Below are 22,618 nucleotides of genomic sequence, written 5' to 3' on the forward strand. Positions count from 1 at the left end.
CAAGAAGGAAGACCAGTGGCGTGTATTCATGGATGCCAAGGGAAGCCAGGCTTCCCCAAATATTTGACCAATATTCTTTATAAATAATACAATCATTTATATTTTGTCTCTCTGTGTTTTCATAATTTTCCGTCAATTCGCAAGTGGCTGAATCTCACCGGAAAAATCATCTGAGCGAGGGAAACAGTGCCCCTCTGTCTCAGTATGTGTAGCCCATGTACAGTGGGGAAAAAAGTATTTAGTCAGCCACCAATTGTGCAAGTTCTCCCACTTAAAAAGATGAGAGAGGCCTGTAATTTTCATCATAGGTACACGTCAACTATGACAGACAAAATGATTTTTTTTTCTCCAGAAAATCACATTGTAGAATTTTTAATGAATTTATTTGCAAATTATGGTGGAAAATAAGTATTTGGTCAATAACAAAAGTTTCTCAATACTTTGTTATATACCCTTTGTTGGCAATGACACTAAGTCTTCACAAGACTGGGTGGGTTATGGGCTGGTGGAGCGATCCGGGGTGCCCAGGAGGGACATTCTGGACCCAGGGCTGATACAGCATTCCGTCGCCTCCACTCGGAGGCGCCGAGGTGAACGGCTGGGGCCGTTCGTCGGGGGGGGCGCTGTTACAGGAGTGGGTCCCACTGAATCATGATGGGGAGAAAAGTCAGGGCGTCTCTGGAGTTGGGGTTTCGGTTCCGGCTCGCTGGCACCCCTCCCGATACCAGCGAGCCCTCACAGTGGTAATATAAATAATAATAATATGTGGTGACCTGTGTGGCTGCAGTACCGTCAACGTCCCTGGGGCAGACGCCTCTGCCTCTCCATCCGGGACAAGCGCGCCGCACCCAGCTGCATAGCCTCCTCCTGAGGCGTCTCCTCCCTGAATCGGTGGAAAGCCTCCGGGCCGATAGGGAGACGCGGAGGCGAGTCTTGCGTCATGCCTCTCTCGTATGCCCTCTCACAACGGCAATTGTCCACCTGCACCGAGAGGTCGACGAGGCCGTCCAGTTGCTCAGGCAGCTCCCCGAAGGAGAGTTTGTCCTTCATCCCCTCCGATAGCCCGTGCGCGTAAAGGACAACCAGGGCGGCCTCCTCCCATCCTGCCTCTCGAGCCCGGGTCCGGAACCCACACAGTAGTCCGCCACCGAATGGTCACCCTGCCGACAAGCCATTAGCCGCCTCCCGGCCTCGTGCCCCGACACCACCTGAGAGGTGTCGAACACCTTGCGTAACTCCCGGGTGAATGGGTAGGAGTCGGAGCACGCCGTAGTTTGGCTCTCCCACTCAGCGGTAGCCCAGGAAAAGGCCCGACCCGTAAACAGGGTGATAATGTAGGCACTCCCGGCCCTGCTCCGTCGGGAAGGAGGAGGGTTGTAGGCTGAACATCAGGGAACACTGGTTGAGGAATTACCTGCAGCTCTCTGGACGTCCGTCGTACCTCTCCGGAAATGTCGCAGGCGAGACTGGAGACACCGCTGCTGCAGCTTCCGCTCTGCCGGCTGCCGGGGCTGGTTGGGTGTCCACCCGGCTCTGCACGGCAATCGCCAGCTGGTGGAGATTCTCGATGATCTGCTGCAGGCTATGGTCGTGCTGATCTAACATGGCTCCCTGTGCTGCAAATGCGCTATGATACTGTGCTGCCTCCACTGGGTCCATATTGGCTCAGTTTTCTGTAAGGGTTGGCGTGAGGTGTGACCCAGGTGCGGTGCAGGATAGACAGTAGGCAAGGATGGTGAAACAATTATCTTTACTGGTGGTCCAAATGCCAGGATACAAAACAACGGACTATTCACGAAAACAAATGAGGAGCACATAGGTCTCCAAAAAACAGGCTGACAGCAAACAATACGAAATACTAACTCTGACTGGAAAAACACAATGACACTGGGAGAACACTTCTCAAGTTCCTGTAACTCCGTCACGTGATCAAACACTGATACGTACTGCTTGACATTAAGGAACTAGCAGAGAAAACTGAGCAAGGGAACACAGGGAAGTGAGGGCATAAATACACAGGTGAATCAGATAGACACAGGTGACACCAATAGGCAGATAATTAGTCCCGACTGTGAGCGAGGTGGTGCCTATGGTTGTCGGAGGATGACACCTAGTGGGTCGCTTCGGAACTGCGATCCACTCCTGTAACAGAGCGTGAGAGGATCTGCAGAGAAGAATGTGAGAAACTCCCCAAATACAGGTGTGCCAAGCTTGTAGCATCATACCCAAGAAGACTCGAGGCTGTAATTGCTGCCAAAGGTGCTTCAACAAAGTACTGAGTAAAGGATCTGAATACTTATGTAAATGTGATATTTCATATATATATATATATATATATATATATTTTTTTTAATACATTTTTTATACATATTCAAAAAACCTGTTTTTGCTTTGTCATTATGGGGTATTGATGAGGAAAATCCATTTTAGAATAAGGCTGTAACGTAACAAAATGTGGAAAAAGTCAAGGGGTCTGAATACTTTCCAAATGCACCGTTTAGCCTGTTGATTTGATGATGTTAAAATGTTTAAGTTGAAATGGTGCTGGAATAGTGGAGGCAGTGCTCCTGTTGTTTTGGTGCTGACTTGTGGTAACTCAGTGGTTCTAAATCAGTAGTTGCTTAGTAAACTAATGTCGGAAACATTAACTTGCTTGAACATGCTGCAGGTCATATAACTGTTTGTTACATGCAATACTTTCTTTGTGGACTTCACCGGACAGATGTTGCTCTCCGGTTTTGTGATGAAACAAACGTATGTGTAGTTGAATTTATTCCGCCACTGTGTGACTGTTGTCTTTTTGTTGTCATGGCATTATTGTATATAACGGTGGAGTCTGAACAAATAGGTTATAGATTAAAGAACGCAAATATAACAACATAGGTTGTAATACAGTTGAAGTCGGAAGTTTACATACACCTTAGCCAAATACATTTAAACTCAGTTTTTCACAATTCCTGACATTTAATCCTAGTCTAAATTCCCTGTCTTAGGTCAGTTAGGATCACCACTTTATTTTAAGAATGTGAAATGTCAGAATAATAGTAGAGAGAATTATTTATTTTAGCTTTTATTTCTTTCATCACATTCCCAATGGGTCAGAAGTTTACATACACTCAATTAGTATTTGGTAACATTGCCTTTAAATTGTTTAACTTGGGTCAAATGTTTCGGGTAGCCTTCCACAAGCTTCCCACAATAAGTTGGGTGAATTTTGGCCCATTCCTCCTGACAGAGCTGGTGTAACTGAGTCAGGTTTGTAGGCCTCCTTGCTCACACAAGCTTTTTCAGTCCTGCCCACAAATTGAGGTCAGGGCTTTGTGATGGCCACTCCAATACCTTGACTTTGTTGTCCTTAAGCTATTTTGCCACAACTGTGGAAGAATGCTTGGGGTCATTGTCCATTTGGAAGACCCATTTGCGACCAAGCTTTAACTTCCTGACTGATGTCTTGAGATCTATATATCTTCAATAAATCAACATAATTTTACTTCCTCATGATGCCATCTATTTTGTGAAGAGCACCAGTACCTCCTGCAGCAAAGCACCCCCACAGCATGATGCTGCCACCCCCATGCTTCACGGTTGGGATGGTGTTCTTCGGCTTGCAAGCATCCCCCTTTTTCCTCCAAACATAACGATGGTCATTATGGCCAAACAGTTCTATTTTTGTCTCATCAGACCAGAGGACATTTCTCCAAAAAGTACGAGCTTTGTCTCCATGTGCAGTTGCAAACCGTAGTCAAGGCTTTTTTATGGCGGTTTTGGAGCAGTGGCTTCTTCCTTGCTGAGTGGCCTTTCAGGTTATGTCGATATAGGACTTGTTTTACTGTGGATATAGATACTTTTGTATCTGTTTCCTCCAGCTTCTTCACAAGGTCCTTTGCTGTTGTTCTGGGATTGATTTGCACTTTTCGCACCAAAGTACATTAATCTCTAGGAGACAGAACGCGTCTCCTTCCTGAGCGGTATGATGGCTGCGTGGTCCAATGGTGTTTATACTTGCGTACTATTGTTTGTACAGATGAACGTGGTACCTTCAGGCGTTTGGAAATTGCTCCCAAGGATGAACAAGACTTGTGGAGGTCTACAGTATATTTTCTGAGGTCTTGGCTAATTTCTTTTGATTTTCCCATGATGTCAAGCAAAGAGGCACTGAGTTTGAAGATAGGCCTTGAAATACATCCACAGGTACACCTCCAATTGACTCAAATGATGTCAATTAGCCTAACAGAAGCTTCTAAAGCTATGACATCATTTTCTGGAATTTTCCAAGCTGTTTAAATGCACAGTCAATTTAGCGTATGTAAACTTCTGACCCACTGGATTTGTGATACAGTGAATTATAAGTGAAATAATCTGTCTGTAAACAATTTTTGGAAAAATTACTTGTGTCATGCACAAAGTAGATGTCCTAACCGACTTGCCAAAACTATAGTTCGTTAACAAGAAATTTGTGGAGTGGTTGAAAAACTAGTTTTAATGACTCCAGCCTAAGTGTATGTAAACTTCCGACTTCAACTGTATGGCTTTTTTATTGGCTTGGCTTCCCCAGTGATTTTACCCACGCACTGCTACTGAGGAAGACCACGGCTTGCCAGAGTAGATATACGTGTTATTTAAGTAGAAGTGATGAAGGCAGTGACTTACCCTCCCTGGCCAATCACAGGCGTGATCTTGACATGCTGTTGTATGCTGTCACCTGACTTCCTCCTGGCGTAGTAAATCCCCTGCCACTCCTAGACATAGAGAAAACTATAGTCAAACACCATAACACTCCTAGAGAATTACAATCAGACAACTGAATTGAAAACACTGGAAAAAAAATCTAGATGAATAGATGGATGTTCTTCAATGAGGTCCTGAGGTCCTTTAGTGTCTAATGCTCTCTCACCTTTCCTTTCTTGATACAGGTGTTGATGGTGTCTAGAAGATCTGCTCGGTTCTTATCACTCTTGGGGAGTTCTGTCAGCTCTTTCCCTATCAACTCTCCCTTGTGGTAGCCCATCATACACTCAAATGCTGGGTTCACATACTGGGGGAGAGGGAGAGAGATGGATAACATAACAATCATAATTTCACTGAATACCTTAATGACCCAGTAAGGTCAAAACCCACTGTGTTTTGTGTGTGTGTGCGCGTGTCACTGGCGCAGCGCAGTTTCTCGAAACCCCGCAAAGTCGGAGTTTGGGCCCTCCCCTCCCAAATTCTTTGGGGGGAATGCTTCAGCCACTCACAAAGTATAGACTACCGATCGCTGTCCATGGTTCTGAAATTGCGACGTCTACGCGGCTGCCTAGCGATAGGCTATCAGATTATGTGGTGTTAGTGATTGTAGTAGTCTATAGCTTTGCTTTATTTGATACATGTTCATTTTTATTTGGTTGTCATTTACTCATGTTAAGCCTAACATTTATGTTACATGAAGCTATAGGCATACAGGGTCGCAATGCTGCTATTTAGAATGCTGGCTGGTGGCAATAATGTATGTACTTGTTCAGTAATTCAAGTAGGGAATTCAAACATTGCAGATTGTAAAAGGAATGTTCGATGCAACAGCATACTAATCAGTAACCAATTTATGTATTATTTTTTATATACAACTGTCCTGTAGGCCCATAGTGTCACGGTTTCGGCCGAGGCAGCTCGTCCTCCTTGTTCGGGCGGGTTTCGCCGGTCGTCGTCTCCGGAGTACTAGCTGCCACCGCTCCATGTTTCCTGTTTGATTAGTTTTGTCTGTTAGCCACACCTGTCTTGTGTTATGTCTCATTAAGCACCCTATTTAGTTTCCTTGTTGTTAGTGTAGTGTTGTGTGTAATTGTTTTGTGTCAGGTGTTTGTGCGTTACCCATGTTTCGGTACGCCATTGCTATTTAGCTTCCTCCTCGATTGAGGAGAGTTTTGCGCCCTGTGTTGTGCGCTCGTGTTTTGACGCCTGTGTGCGTCTTTTTGGCCTCTGGCTGTTTTGGATTATTTTGCACTCTCCAGTAAAGTCTTGTTGGACTGTCCATCTGCTTCTGCGCCTGATTCCACACCACACCATTTCTAACATCGTGACAGAATTACACACCCGATATGGAATCAGCAGGAGCACACGTCGACAGCGTGGAGGAACGTCTCCTGGGACAAGAGCATCGCATCAATCGGATCGGGCACGCTTTGGAGGGCGTCATGGACACACTTCGGCGATGGGAGATCAGCGGTGTTCCCACAGCCCCACCTGTCGCTCCTTCACCACCAGACAACCAGCCCACCCCTCTACCGGAACCCAGTGGAATTCGGCTCTCGCTCCCGAGGGCGTACGACGGCTCCGCTGCCGGGTGTCAGGGGTTCCTTTTGCAAGTGGAGCTCTACCTGGCCACCATACACCCGGCGCCCTCGGGATACGAGAGCGTTTCCGCCCTCATCTCCTGTCTCACCGGCAAGGCGTTGGAGTGGGCCAACGCCGAATGGAGGGGAATAGACTCCGCCACAGTCACCTATGCGGAGTTCTCCCGCCATTTCCGTGCGGTCTTTGACCATCCACCAGAGGGAAGAGCGGCGGGGGAACGTCTATTCCACCTCCGACAGGGGATGAGGAGCGTTCAAGAGTTTGCGCTGGAGTTCCGGACTCTAGCGGCTGATGCAGGGTGGAATGAGAAGGCCCTCATAGACCACTTTAGGTGTAGCCTTAGGGAGGACGTCCGCAGGAGTTAGCTTGTAGGGCGCTACATTAACGTTCGACCAGCTTGTGGACATGGCTATTCGTCTGGACAACCTACTCACGACTCGCGGACGTCCCAGATGGGGTTCTCCCATTCCACCCTCCAGCGCCTCCGAGCAGAGTCCGATGGAGCTTGGAGGGGCTGGCGCTAGAGGGAGAAGAGGTAGGAACCCGAGGGGGGCAGTCTCCTGCACCAGGTGTGGCCGCGGAGGGCACACCGCGGCTAGGTGCTGGGGAGGGTCCTCTGAGGAGGGAGATGGCAGGCCATACAGTGGGGAGTCCTCCCAGGTGAGTAGGCGCCCTACTTACCCAGAGCTTTCTGTCGTCCACTTTACATTACCTGTTTGTTTTCCACAGGTTGCACCTCGTTCCCAGCATAAGGCGCTAGTCGATTCAGGCGCAGCTGGGAATTTTATAGATCGTAAATTCTGTGTTAAGTTAGGGATTCCCCTCCTTCCAGTCGATAAGCCTTTCCCCGTACATGCTTTAGATAGTCGTCCCGTTAGGATCTGGGTGGATTGGGGAGCTCACAGCGCCACTTAGGATGATGACGCAGGGGGGTCATGAGGAGATGATTCAACTCTATCTGATTGACTCTCCCTGCGTATCCGGTGGTACTGGGGGCTTCCCTGGTTGACTACCCATGATCCTACTATTTCGTGGCGAGAGAAGGCTCTTAAAGGGGTGGTCTGCTCAGTGTGAGGGGTTATGTCTGGGTGTTTCCGTAGGGGCGACCTCGGTGGAAAGTCCGAACCAGATGCCAGCACTGCACATTCCTCCTGAGTATGAGGATTTGGCACTCGTGTTTAGTAAGACCCGAGCGGCACGATTGCCACCTCATAGACAGGGGGATTGTGCGATAGACCTCCAGACAGGAGCCGCGCTTCCGCGGAGCCATGTGTATCCTTTGTCACAGGAGGAGAAAAGGGCAATGGAAACTTACATTGCCGAGTCTCTGAGACAGGGATACATACGGCCCTCTATTTCTCCCGCGTCCTCGAGCTTCTTTTTTGTGAAGAAGAAGGATGGAGGTCTGCGTTCGTGTATTGACTACCGCGGTCTCAATCAGGTGACTGTTAAATATAGTTATCCACTTCCGCTGATTGGGACTATGACGGAGTCATTACACGGGGCACGGTTCTTCACAAAATTGGACCTCAGGAGCGCATATAATTTGGTGCGCATTAGGGAGGGGCGATGAGTGGAAGACAGCATTTAGTACTACCTCCGGCCATTACGAGTATCTCGTCATGCCATATGGGTTAATGAATGCTCCATCAGTCTTCCAATCGTTTGTAGATGAAATTTTCCGGGACATGCAGGCGCAGGGAGTGGTGGTGTACATCGATGATATTCTGGTGTACAGTCCTACTCGGGCCGAGCATGTAGCCCTGGTGCGCAGGGTATTGAGGAGACTGTTGGAGCATGACCTGTATGTCAAGGCTGAGAAATGTCTGTTCTTTTCAGGAGTCAGTTTCCTTTTGGGTTACCAGTTGTCTGCGTCAGGGGTGAGAATGGAGGTGGACCGAGTGTCCGCTGTGCGTAATTGGCAAACCCCAACGACGGTTAAAGAGGTGCAGCGGTTTTTGGGTTTTGCGAATTACTACCGGAGGTTTATCCGGGGTTTTGGACAGGTGGCAGCTCCCATTACGTCTCTTCTGAAGGGGGGTCCGGTGCGCTTGCAGTGGTCGGCTGAGGCGGACAGGGCTTTTGGGAGACTGAAGGACCCGTTTACCTCGGCTCCAGTGTTGGCGCACCCGGATCCCACTTTACCGTTCCAAGTTGAGGTGGACGCGTCTGAGGCCGGTATTGGGGCCGTTCTATCTCAACGCTCGGGTCCACCACCTAAGCTCCGCCCCTGTGCTTTTTATTCTAAGAAGCTCAGTCCGGCGGAGCGGAATTATGACGTAGGGGACAGGGAGCTGTTAGCCGTAGTACAGGCCCTAAAGGTGTGGAGGCATTGGCTTGAGGGGGCTCAGCACCCTTTTCTCATTCTGACCGATCACCGTAACCTGGAATACATTCGGGCAGCTAGGAGACTGAATCCTCGCCAGAGCTCGATGGACTATGTTTCTCGCCCGGTTTGTGTTTAAGATCACTTACATCCCTGGGTCCCAGAACGGGAAGGCAGATGCTCTGTCCCGCCGGTATGACGCGGAGGAGGTGCGTGGAGTCCATTCCCATACTACCGGAGTCTTGTCTGGTGGCACCGGTGGTGTGGGAGGTCGATGCGGAGATCGAGCGGGCGTGCATGCATCGACCCTAGTCCTCCACAGTGTCCGGTGGGTCGGACGTACGTCCGCTCGAGGTCCGGGATCGGTTGATTTATTGGGCTCACACGTCTCCCTCCTCTGGACATCCGGGTATTGGTCGGACGGTGCACTGCCTTAGTACGAAGTACTGGTGGCCAACGTTAGCCAGGGATGTGAGGGTTTATGTCTCCTCCTGCTCAGTGTGTGCACAGTGTAAGGCACCCAGACACTTGCCCAGGGGGTAAATTACAGCCCCTGCCCGTTCCACGACGACCCTGGTCTCACCTATCGGTGGATTTTGTTACCGATCTTCCCTCCTCACAGGGGAATACCACCATCCTGGTCGTTGTGGATCGGTTCTCTAAGGCCTGTCGTCTCCTTCCCATGCCGGGTCTTCCTACTGCCCTACAGACCGCTGAGGCTCTATTCACTCACGTCTTCCGGCATTACGGGGTACCGAGGATATAGTGTCCGATCGAGGCCCCCAGTTTACCTCCAGAGTCTGGAGAGCATTTATGGAACGTTTGGGGGTCTCGGTGAGCCTTACCTCGGGTTACCACCCGGAAAGCAATGGGCAGGTCGAAAGAGTCAACCAGGATGTGGGTAGGTTTCTGAGGTCATATTGTCAGGGCCGGCCGGAGGAGTGGGCGAGATATGTGCCCTGGGCCGAGATGGCACAGAACTCTCTCCGCCACTCCTCCACTAGACTAACCCCTTTTCAGTGTGTGTATTAGGGTACCAGCCGGTTCTGGCACCGTGGCATGAGAGCCAGATCGAGGCCCCCGCTGTGGATGAGTGGGTAAGGCGCTCGGAGGAGACGTGGAACGCTGCTCACGTCCATCTGCAGCGTGCCATACGTCGACAAAAGACGAGCGCCGACCTACACCGCAGTGAGGGGCCAGTGTACGCACCTGGAGATCGAGTCTGGCTCTCAACCAGAAACCTACCCCTCCGCCTGCCCCTGCCGGAAGCTGGGTCGGCGGTTTGTGGGGCCTTTTAAAGTCCTGAGGAGATTGAATGAGGTGTGTTACAGGTTAGAACTACCTATTGATTACAAGAATATTAACCCCTCATTCCATGTGTCTCTCCTCAGGCCGGTGGTAGCTGGTCCACTCCAGGACTTCGAGATTGAGGAGACTCCTCCGCCCCGTTGGAGATCGAGGGGGCTCCGGCGTACACTGTTCGGACCATCCTGGATTCGAGACGCCGGATGGGGGGTCTCCAATATCTCGTGGAGTGGGAGGGGTACGGGTCCGGAGGAGCGGTGCTGGGTGCCGAGGAGGACATTCTGGATCCGTCCCTGATGACCGAATTCCATCGTGGTCATCTCACGCGCCCCTGCTCCGCGTCCTCCTGGGCGTCCCCGAGGCCGGGCGGCGCGCACGGCTGGAGCCGCGCGTCAAGGGGGGGGTACTGTCACGGTTTCGGCCGAGGCAGCTCGTCCTCCTTGTTCGGGCGGGTTTCGCCGGTCGTCGTCTCCGGAGTACTAGCTGCCACCGCTCCATGTTTCCTGTTTGACATGTTTCCTGTTTGATTGTCTGTTAGCCACACCTGTCTTGTGTTATGTCTCATTAAGCACCCTATTTAGTTTCCTTGTTGTTAGTGTAGTGTTGTGTGTAATTGTTTTGTGTCAGGTGTTTGTGCGTTACCCATGTTTCGGTACGCCATTGCTATTTAGCTTCCTCCTCGGTTGAGGAGAGTTTTGCGCCCTGTGTTGTGCGCTCGTGTTTTGACGCCTGTGTGCGTCTTTTTGGCCTCTGGCTGTTTTGGATTATTTTGCACTCTCCAGTAAAGTCTTGTTGGACTGTCCATCTGCTTCTGCGCCTGATTCCACACCACACCATTTCTAACATCGTGACACATAGCCTACCTTTGTTGTCCTCGCGCTCTCTAGCAGCTTGAATAGGAAGTTTGTGCAGCGTAAAACCAATCTATTAATGCCAAATAATACAATCAGTCCACCGTCAAAACAATCGCTTACTAGCGATTGTTTCCTTATGCAGACAATGCAGTCTACCAGCCTATCTATATTCTAGTATTTAGCTGGTAGCCTATTTATATTACACATTGGAACTCGGACTCCACGCTGTCGGGGCTATCTGTCTCATCACTCGTAGGCTTACCAGTGTTCACAGAAGGGGGGTTGCTCTCATGAGCGTCGCTGGATCTCTGGCAGTCATCAGCTCAGTTTTCTGGGAGAGGAGGAGGAGGAGAAGGAGGGCCAGCTCTCTCACTAGAGGAACTGTCACTATTCTCCAGGGGAGGAAAAAGAGGAGGAGCAAAGCCACTGTCATCGCCAGGCCCAGGCAGTGGTCGGGACTGGGAGGCTGCTAGTGTTAGCTGCTACATAAGTAGGCCTACTAGCTTTCGCCTGCGATGGTGTTTCGTCAGTTGAGGACGAGGTGGTAGCTTTGCTGATGTGGTTATCTTCGGTAATTTGGCACGAGCTTGATCAGATAAAGCTTTTTTGCGTTGTTTTTGTGCACCACTTGGTCTTGCCTTTTCTTTATCCATCTTGAACAACGTACTCACTCTCCATCCGAGTCTGACCTGATTCACCTAACTTTTTAAAACTTGATAGCCAGCACCGCTGAGAAATAGGCTAATTAGGTGCATGAAAACTATTGTCTGTCTGACTCACCTACTACCAATGTAGCAGACAACAGAAAAACTTTGCTTGCTACATGTGCAAATTAAAAAGGAGGATTACTGTCAAAATGATTTATATATATATTTCTTTATAAATGACGGGCGCATGGGCCCCCTGAGCTTGTGGGACCCCGCGTTGCGGGGGCTGCGGGGGTTTACGCTACGCCAGTGGTGTGTGTGTGTATACCTGTATCACATGGTTTTCACTGGTGATCTCCACAGCCTCCTGACAGTGGTCCAGAGCAGTGAAGACTGAGTTACACGCCCTGAGGGAGAGAAGAGAGAGGGATCTGTTAAGTTATGCACAGTGTGTGTGTGTGTGTCTGTGTGTGTGTGTGTGTCTTTGTGTGTGCGGCCCACTGTACCTGAGTTTGAACTGGCAGCGCACCTCTCCATGTTCAATCTGGAGCAACTCATTATAGCAGGCAGAGACACTACTGTTCTCCACATACCTCTGACACAGAGAGAGAGAGAGAGAGAGAGAGAGAGAGAGAGAGAGAGAGAGAGAGAGAGAGAGAGAGAGAGAGAGAGAGAGAGAGAGAGAGAGAGAGAGAGAGAGAGCAAAAGAGAGAGAGAGCAAAAGAGAGAGAGAGCAAAAGAGAAACATGAAGTGAAACATTACAGTCAGCTCTGAGCTGCGAACCTTTCACCCTACAGAGGTAGGACACGTGATGAGAGCTGTGACCTGCTGACATGTTAAATAGAGTACAGAACAGTACAGTACAGTAGGTAAACACTGTGATCTGTTTATAAGATGAGCCAGCTGACTGACTGACTGATTCAGCAGATGGATGATAGGATAGCATGCTGAGTGTTTTGAGTTGTCTGGCTCAGTACACTTTACAGAGTCACAGAGGAGTTGGTGGTGCCATATAAAGTCATATCCCCTCTTCCCCCTATAGTACATCGAGTACATTGAAGAAGAGTACATACTCTGCTGAATCCAGCGCAGAGGAGAGGAAGAACAGATGGCTCCTCCTGACCTGAAGGCCTATAGAGTAGAGAGAACAGCATAGACAGCACACACTATGTCATTATCATTATCAGCTCACATAAGATATACAGTGCCTTCAGAAAGTATTCATACCCCTTGACTTATTCCACATTTTGTTGTGTTGCAGCCTGAATTCAAAATGGATAAACTATATTTTGTTTCTCAAACATCTACAGTGGCTTGCGAAAGTATTCACCCCCCTTGGCATTTTTCCTATTTTGTTGCCTTACAACCTGGAATTAAAATGGATTTTTTGGGGGTTTGTATCATTTGATTTACACAACATGCCTACCACTTTGAAGATGCAAAATATTATTTATTGTGAAACAAACAATAAATAAGACAAGAAAACAGAAAACTTCAAAGTCAATACTGTGTAGAGCCACCTTTTGCAGCAATTTCAGCTGCAAGTATCTTGGGGTATGTCTCTATAAGCTTGGCACATCTAGCCACTGGGATTTTTTCCCATTCTTCAAGGCAAAACTGCTCCAGCTCCTTCAAGTTGGATGGGTTCCGCTGGTGTACAGCAATCTTTAAGTCATACCACAGATTTACAATTGGATTGAGGTCTGGGCTTTGACTAGGCCATTCCAAGACATTTAAATGTTTCCCCTTAAACCACTCAAGTGTTGCTTTAGCAGTATGCTTAGGTTCATTGTCCTGCTGGAAGGTGAACCTACGTCTCAGTCTCAAATCTCTGGAAGAGAATTTCCCTGTATTTAGCGCCATCCATCATTCCTTCAATTCTGACCACTTTCCCAGTCCCTGCCGATGAAAAACATCCCCACAGCATGATGCTGCCACCACCATGCTTCACTGTGGGGATGGTTTTCTCGGGGTGATGAGAGGTGTTGTGTTTGCGCCAGAAATAGCGTTTTCCTTCATGGCTAAAAAGCTCAATTTTAGTCTCATCTGACCAGAGTACCTTCTTCCATATGTTTGGGGAGTCTCCCACATGGCTTTTGGCTTTCGCTTATTTTTTTCTTTAAGCATTGGCTTTTTTCTGGCCACTCTTCTGTAAAGCCCAGCTCTGTGGAGTGTACAGCTTAAAGTGGTCCTATGGACAGATACACAATCTCCGCTCTGGAGCTTTGCAGCTCCTTCAGGGTTATCTTTGGTCTCTTTGTTGCTGATTAATGCCCTCCTTGCCTGGTCCGTGAGTTTTGGTGGGCGGCCCTCTCTTAGCAGGTTTTGTTGTAGTGCCATATTCTTTCCATTATTTAATAATGGATTTAATGGTGCTCCGTGGGATGTTCAAAGTTTCTGATATTTTTTTATAACCCAACCCTGTTCTGTACTTCTCCACAACTTTGTCCCTGACCTGTTTGGAGAGCTCCTTGGTCTTCATGGTGCCGCTTGCTTGATGGTGCCCCTTGCTTAGTGGTGTTGCAGACTCTGGGGCCTTTCAGAACAGGTGTATATATACTGATATCATGTGACAGATCATGTGACACTTAAATAAAGTCCACCTGTGTGCAATCTAACTAATTATTTGACTTCTGAAGGTAATTGGTTGCACCAGATCTTATTTTGGGGCTTCATAGCAAAGGGGGTGAATACAAATGCACACACCACTTTTCCATTATTTATTTTTTAGAATTTTCTGAAACAAGTAATTTTTTTTCATTTCATTTCTGCAATTAGGACTATTTTGTGTTGACTATTTTAAATTACAGGTTTTAATGCAACAAAATAGGAAAAACACCAAGGGGGATGAATACTTTTGCAAGGCACTGTAACTACAATGTTGTTGACCCATTCTCAGTTCTCATATCACAACCATTAATCTCTGTAACTGTTTTAAAATCACCATTGGCCTCATGGTGAAATCCCTAAGCCGTTTCCTTCCTCTCCAGCAACTGAGTTAGGAAGGACGCCTGTACCTTTGTAGTGACTGGGTGTATTGATACACCATCCAAAGTGTATATATATATTTTTTTACACATCTACCAATCAGTGCCCTTCTTTGCGAGGCATTGAAAAACCTCCCTGGTCTTTGTGGTTGAATCTGTGCTTTCTGTGTGGGGTACAGAGATGGGGTAGTCATTCATAAATTATGTTAACCACTATTATTGAACACGGAATGAGTCCATGCAACTTATTATGCAATTTGTTAAACCCATTCTTACTCCTGAACTAATTTAGGCTTGTCATAAAGGGGTTGAATACTTATTGACTAAAGACATTTCAGCTTTTAATTTTTTGTTCATTTAAAAAAATGTCTACAAACAAAATTCCACTTTGACATTTACATTTCAGTCATTCTTATCCAGAGTGACTTACAGGAGCAATTAGGGTTAAGTGCCTTGCTCAACGGCACAGCGACAGATGTTTCACCTAGTCAGCTCGGGGATTCAAACCAGCAACCTTTCAGTTACTGGCCCAACGCTCTTAACCGCTAGGCTACATTATGTGGTATTGTAGATCAGTGACACAAAATCTAAATGTAATCAATTTTAAATTCAGGCTGTAATACAACAACATTTGGAAAAAGTCAAAGGGTGCAAATACTTTCTGAAGGCACTGTATCATTATAGAATACACATACATGTACTGCATGTCATTATATCATCATCAACGAGAAACATTTATCATTATGTTGTGTTTGTTTACTATTGTTTGGTGTGTGTGTGTGTGTGTGTGTGTATGTAACTTGTGTTGTGAGTTGTGAGAAAAAGTATCCTCTTGAATGGCAATAAACGCCATCAATCAATTACGATTTGACGAACATGTTTACTTACGTCTGTGGCACGACGTCCAGAATGACTGTGTGTTCTGAGCGCTTTGTGGCACGGATCAACCTGGATCAACAACACAAGAGAAAAACACATACAAATCTAAGAGATTGATAAAACAGAAGCACTCAAAATCCTGCAGATGGTCAAGAGAAATATTATATATTTTCACAACCTCAACATTATCAAATATATGTTTTGGACCACATATGAGGACTTGAAATGCTTTTGTGTTTTACCTTAAAAATTCCCTAGCTAACTCACGAGGCAGGTTTGAGAGTTTGACTTGATAGTTTCATTTGACAGACACACAACATGAGAGGAGGCTTTGGAATGAGTGCCAGTATAAACATGTGGGCAGTGGAGGAGTGATGTCATTGGCATATGAGAGAACATTTCTCTACTTTACACAGGCTCACCATGGACACAATGTACTGGAGAGAGATGGGAGGGAGGAAGGCAGGGAGGAAAGGAGTTCGAGAGGAAGACTGAAAGAGGGAGAAAAGAAAGGAGAGAGAGGGAAGGAAAGAGAGGGGAAATGAATGAGAGTGATAGAGAGGGAGAGAAGGAAGGAGACAGAAGGAGAGAGAGAGGGAGGAAAGGATCAAAGTGAGTGACGGCAAAAGCCTCTTGGCTGGCAGGGGACAGGGGAGGAGGGAAGTAAGGAGAGAGAGAGAGAGAGAGAGAGAGAGAGAGAGAGAGAGAGAGAGAGAGAGAGAGAGAGAGAGAGAGAGAGAGAGAGAGAGAGAGAGAGAGAGAGAGAGAGAGAGAGAGAGAGAGAGAGAGAGAGAGAGAGAAATAAAATATCCCAGAAATGTTCCATATGCACAAAAAGCTTATTTCGCTCAAATTTTGTGCACAAATTTGTTTATATCCCTGTTAGTGAACATTTCTCCTTTGCCAAGATAATCCATCCACCTGACAGGTGTGGCATATCAAGAAGCTGATTAAACAGCATGATCATTAGCAGGTGCACCCTGTGCTGGGGACAATAAAAGGCCACTCTAAAATGTGCAGTTTTGTCACACAACACAATGCCACAGATGTCTCAAGTTTTGAGGGAGCGTGCAATTGGCATGCTGACTGCAGGAATGTCCACCAGAACTGTTGCCAGAGAATTTAATGTTAATTTCTCTACCAGGGAGTGCTCCTAATCTCAGCTTGTTACTTGTATAAAAGACACCTGTCCACAGAAGCAATCAATCAGATTCCAAACTCTCCACCATGGCCAAGACCAAAGAGCTCTCCAAGTATGTCAGGGATAAGATTGTAGACCTACACAAGGCTGGAATGGGCTACAAGACCATCGCCAAGCATCTTGGTGAGAAGGTGACAACAGTTGGTGCGATTATTCGCAAATGGAAGAAACACAAAATAACTGTCAATCTCCCTCGGCCTGGGGTTCCATGCAAGACCTCACCTCGTGGAGTTGCAATGATCATGAGAACGGTGGGGAATCAGCCCAGAACTACACAGGAGGATCTTGTCAATGATTTCAAGGCAGCTGGGACCATAGTCACCAAGAAAACAATTGGTAACACACTACGCCATGAAGGACTGAAATCCTGCAGCACCCTCAAGGTCCCCCTGCTCAAGAAAGCACATATACAGGCCCGTCTGAAGTTTGCCAATGAACATCTGAATGATTCAGAGGAGAACTGGGTGAAAGTGTTGTGGTCAGATGAGACCAAAATTGAGCTCTTTGGCATCAACTCAACTCGCCGTGTTTGGAGGAGGAGGAATGCTGCCTATGACTCCAAGAACACCATCCCCACCGTCAAACATGGAGGTGGAAACATTATGCTTCGGGGGTGTTCAACTTCACCGCATCAAAGGGACGATGGACGGGACCATGTACCATCAAATCTTGGGTGAGAACCTCCTTCCCTCAGCCAGAGCATTGAAAATGGGTCGTGGATGGGTATTCCAGCATGACAATGACCCAAAACACACAGCATTGATTTTGTTAGTCAGTCTCACTCAGATATCATATTAAAAACTGCAAACATTTCTCTCCACCCTATGGCAAAATGTGTAGAATTGCATGAAATTAGTTTTAAAACGGCAAAATCTTCTCTCTGCCCATGGCAAAATGTGTACAATTGCAGCAAAGATGTTTTAAAACCGGGGGGGGGGGTATGGATGCGTGTACACAGACCCGTGAGCAAGTTTTTTTGTGGCCCCCAGCCCCATCAAAGTTGCCCATCACTGACAGACAGACAGACAGACAGACAGTTTGAGTTTACCGACAGACAGCTTCTGCCTCAAAGTACAGTGAGTGGCGTCCGTCGATGACCACGATCTCGTGACTCTTGTCTAGGAAACACTCAATGGCGGACTCGGGCGTTCGGGCGATGTTACACCTGAAACCTGCCCGGTCACACGCCCACCAGAAGGCATCGCTTTGACCATCCTCCTTCGCAAACACCAGCAGGACCTGGGACAGAGAGAGAGAGAGAGAGAGAGAGAGAGAGAGAGAGAGAGAGAGAGAGAGGGAGGGAGGGAGAGGAAGAGGGAGAGGGAAAGGGGGATACCTAGTCAGTTGTACAACTGATTGCATTCAACTGAAATGAGAGGGCGAGGGCAAGGGAGAGAGAGAGAGAGAGAGAGAGAGAGAGAGAGAGAGAGAGAGAGAGAGAGAGAGAGAGAGAGAGAGAGAGGGCGCAGATGGTCTGAAATACCTCTTACCTGACAGAGGCATCTTGCTGCCGAAACATTGGTTACTTTAATAAATCATTTGCTAATAAATAATTTGTTTGCTTGTCGGAGCAAGAGTGTGTGGTTATAATCTTTCTGAACTATTATACAAACATGAAGCTAGGACCGGTAGACTAATAAGCTTATCAGTGCTTTTAAGTGCTGATATACAGTACAGTATCACGAAATTCAAATAATAAATATTAAAACATACATTTACATTTTTAGCAGACACTCTTATCCAGAGCGACTTACAGGAGCAATAAGATAGGTGCCTTGCTTAAGGGCACATCGACAGATTTTTCACCTAGTTGGCTCGGGGATTAGAACCAGCGACTTACAGGAGCAATAAGAGTTAGGTGCCTTGCTTAAGGGCACATCGACAGATTTTTCACCTAGTCGGCTCGGGGATTAGAACCAGCGACCTTTCGGTTACTGACACAACGCTCTTACCCACTAAGCTACCTGCCGCCCCAGAACATACATCACTTAAAGGTGCAAAATATCACTCCACCATTTCCTGGTTGCTAAAATTCTAATAGTTCGCCTAATTTCAGTTTATGTGACAAAACAAGTGTAGAGAATCATTGTACCATCTAAACGGCTGTGAAATATCTTTCCTATAATTAAAAATATTGTATCTTCAGCTTTTTGAAGCTGGTGTACAAAACCAAAAGGAAAAGACGCAAAAACGAAACATAAGAACGAGAAGCATAGACAAAACACACATAGAACAGATCTACCGCTTCTTAGACTTGCTTTCAATGAGAATGACAGATCTATAACTCACATTTCAATGCGAATTTGGTCGGGTCGCCCAAAAAGTTACATATCGCAGCATTAACCCTTCAAACACACAGCTTCACACCCCTTTCCCAGGCATCTCCTATTCCAATGAAAGCCTGCTATTGTTCCTTAATCTAGACAGAATAAAAATATAAATGCAACATGTAAAGTGTTGGTCCCATGTTTCATGAGCTGAAATAAAAGATCCCAGAAATGTTTAATACGCACAAAAAGCTTAATTCTCTCAAATGTTGGGCACAAAATTGTTTACATCCCTGTTTGTGAGCATTTCTCCTTTGCCAAGGTAATCCATCCACCTGACAGGTGTGGCATATGAAGAAGATGATTAAACAGCATGATCATTACAGAGGTGCACTTTGTGCTGGGGACAATAAAAGACCACTCTAAAATGTGCAGTTTTGTCACACAACACAATGCCACAGATGTCTCAAGTTTGCTGACTGCAGGAATGTCTACCAGAGCTGTAGCCAGATAATGTAATGTTAATTTCTCTACCATAAACTGCATCCAATGTCATTTTAGAGAATTTGGCAGCACGTCCAACCGGTCTCACAACCACAGACCACGTGTAACAACGCCAGCCCAGGACCTCCACATCTGGCTTCTTCACCTGCGGGATCGTCTGAGACCAGCCACCCAGACAGCTGACGAAACTGAGGAGTATTTCTGTCTGTAATAAAGCCCTTTTGTGGGGAAAAACTCATTCTGATTGGCTGGTCCTGGCTCCCCAGTGTGTGGGCCTACAGTGCATTTGGAAAGTATTCAGACTTCTTGACTTTTTTCACATTTTGTTACGTTACAGCCTTATTCTAAAATTGATTAAATCGTTTTTTCCCCCTCACCAATCTACACACAATACTCCATTATGACAAAGCAAAGATTTAGATTTTTTGCAATTTAAAATACGGAAATATCACATTTACATTAGTATTCAGACCCTTTCCTCAGTACTTTGTTGAAGCACCTTTGGCAACGATTACAGCCTTGAGTCTTCTTGGGTATGACACAACGAGTTTGGCACACCTACACTACCTGTCAAAAGTTTGGGCACACCTACTCATTCAAGGGTTTTTCTTTATTTTAAAAAATGTTTACATTGTAGAATAATAGTGAAGACATCAAAACTATGAAATAACACATATGGAATCATGTAGTAACCAAAAAAGTGTTAAACAAATCAAAATATATTTTATATTTCAGATTCTTCAAATAGCCACCCTTTGCCTTGATGACAGCTTTGCCCACTCTTGGCATTCTCTCAACCAGCTTCATGAGGTAGTCACATGGAATGCATTTCAATTAACAGGTGTGCCTTCTTAAAATGTGTGGAATTTATTTCCTTCTTAATGTGTTTGAGCCAATCAGTTGTGTTGTGACAAGGTAGGGGGGTATACAGAAGATAGCCCTATTTGGTATAAGACCAAGTCCATATTATGGCAAGAACAGCTCAAATAAGCAAAGAGAAACGACAGTCCATTATTACTTTAAGACATGAAGGTCAGTCAATACAGAACATTTCAAGAACTTTGAACGTTTCTTCAAGAGTGGTCGCAAAAACCATCAAGCGTAATGATGAAACTGGCTCTCATGAGGACCGCCACAGGAATGGAAGACCCAGAGTTACCTCTGCTGCAGAGAATACGTTCATTAGAGTTACCAGCCTCAGAAATTGCAGCCCAAATAAATGCTTCACAGAGTTCAAGTAACAGACACATCTCAACATCAACTGTTCAGAGGGGGCTGTGTGAATCAGGCCTTCATGGTTGAATTGCTGCAAAGAAACCACTACTAAAGGACACCAATAAGAAGATGAGAGCTGCTTGGGACACGAAACACGAGCAATGGACATTAAACCGGTGGAAATTAGTCCTTTGGTCTGGAGGAGATTTTTGGTTAAAACCGCTGTGTCTTTGTGAGACATGGTGTGGGTGAACGGATGATCTCTGCATGTGTAGTTCCCACCGTAAAGCATGGAGGAGGAGGTGTTATGGTGTGGGGGTGCTTTGCTGGTGACACTGTCTGTGATTTATTTAGAATTCAAGGCACACTTAACCAGCACGGCTACCACAGCATTCTGCAGCGATACGCCATCCCATCTGGTTTGGGCTTAGTGGGACTATCATTTGTTTTTCAACAGGACAATGACCCAACACACCTCCAGGCTGTGTAAGGGCTATTTTACCAAGAAGGAGAGTTACTAGTTTTGTGTGTATTAGTTATATGTTGTGAAATTGTTAGATATTACTTGTTAGATATTACTGCACTGTCGGAGCTAGAAGCACAAGCATTTCGCTACACCCGCTATAACATCTGCGGGTGACATTTTTTTGTTGTTGATTTGATTTGATGGAGTGCTGCATCAGATGACCTGACCTCCACAATCCCCCGACCTCAACCCAATTGGGATGGTTTGGGATGAGTCGGGCGGCAGAGTGAAGGAAAAGCAGCCAACAAGTGATCAGCATATGTGAGAACTCCTTCAAGACTGTTGGAAAAATATACCTCCGTTCCTCTTTCCCTCGATCCTGACTAGTCCCTGCCGCTGAAAAACATCCCCACAGCATGATGCTGCCACCACCATGCTTCACCGTAGGGATGGTGCCAGGTTCCTCCAGATGTGACGCTTGGCATTCAGGCCAAAGAGTTCAATCTTGGTTTCATCAGACCAGAGAATCTTGTTTATCATGGTCTGAGAATCCTTTAGGTGCCTTTTGGCAAACTCCAAGCGGGCTGTCATGTGTATTTTAATGAGGAGTGACTTCCATCTAACCACTCTACCATAAAGGCCTGATTGGCGGAGTGCTGCAGAGACTGTTGTCCTTCTGGAAGGTTCTCCCATCTTCACAGACGAACTCTGGAGCTCTGTCAGAGTGACCATCGGGTTCTTGGTCACCTCCCTGACCAAGGCCCTTCTCCCCCGATTGCTTAGTTTCTCCGGGCGGCCAGCTCTAGGAAGAGTGTTGGTGGTTCCAAACTTCTTCAATTTAAGAATGATGGAGGCCACTGTGTTCTTGGGGACCTTCAATGCTGCAGAAATTTTTTGGTACCCTTCCCCAGTTCTGTGCCTCGACACAATCCTGTTTCGAAGCTCTACGGACAATTTCTTCAACCTCATGGCTTGGTTTTTGCTCTGACATGCACTGTCAACTGTGGGACATTATATAGACAGGTGTGTACCTTTCCAAATCATGTCCAATCAACTGAATTTACCACAGATGGACTCCAATGAAGTTGTAGAAACATCTCAAGGAAGATCAATGAAAACAGAATGCACCTGAGCTCAATTTCGAGTCTCATAGCAAAGGGTCTGAATACTTATGTAAATAAGGTATTTCTGTTTTAAATTTGCAAACATTTCTAAAAACCTGTTTTCGCTTTGTCATTATGGGGTACTGTGTGTAGATTTATGAGGGAAAAATATGAATTTAATTAAGTCAAGTGGTCTGAATACTTTCCGAATGCACTGTAAGCCCCTGCCCAGTCATGTGAAATCCATAGATTAGGGCCTAATTAATTTATTTCAATTGACTGATTTCCTTATATGAACTGTAACTCAATAAAATCTTTGAAATTGTTGCATGTTGCGTTTATATTTTTGTTCAGTTTAAGAGTAACCAGGAGCCAGGTGGATGATAGTTAATGATGGTTGACGAGAGCTGTATTTCACACCAACAGTTGTCTGGCCTGTACTGTACACCAACCGGTTGTTCTTCATACTGTGTGGTAGCTTTACCAATACTTGACCCTTGTAGTAGAGCAGTAAGAGACAAGAGGCAAGAATG

At 46.5% G+C, this 22,618-nt stretch overlaps 1 protein-coding gene across 1 annotated transcript in view; it reads right to left on the reverse strand.

Annotated features, from left to right (window-relative positions):
* LOC121541565 (high affinity cAMP-specific and IBMX-insensitive 3',5'-cyclic phosphodiesterase 8B-like) overlaps positions 1-22,618 on the reverse strand; it is a 105,230-nt gene that overhangs the window by 51,072 nt on the left and 31,540 nt on the right. The window contains exons 3-9 of the mRNA XM_041850657.2: positions 17,579-17,769; positions 15,339-15,398; positions 12,537-12,594; positions 11,969-12,057; positions 11,791-11,869; positions 4,895-5,035; positions 4,651-4,739 (exon numbers count right to left, since the gene is read on the reverse strand). Of these exons, the coding sequence (XP_041706591.2) occupies positions 4,651-4,739; positions 4,895-5,035; positions 11,791-11,869; positions 11,969-12,057; positions 12,537-12,594; positions 15,339-15,398; positions 17,579-17,769 (707 nt within the window). The remainder of the gene's footprint in view (positions 1-4,650; positions 4,740-4,894; positions 5,036-11,790; positions 11,870-11,968; positions 12,058-12,536; positions 12,595-15,338; positions 15,399-17,578; positions 17,770-22,618) is intronic.

This window comes from Coregonus clupeaformis, chromosome 27 (assembly GCF_020615455.1).
Source record: "Coregonus clupeaformis isolate EN_2021a chromosome 27, ASM2061545v1, whole genome shotgun sequence".
Taxonomy (NCBI): Eukaryota; Metazoa; Chordata; class Actinopteri; order Salmoniformes; family Salmonidae; genus Coregonus; species Coregonus clupeaformis.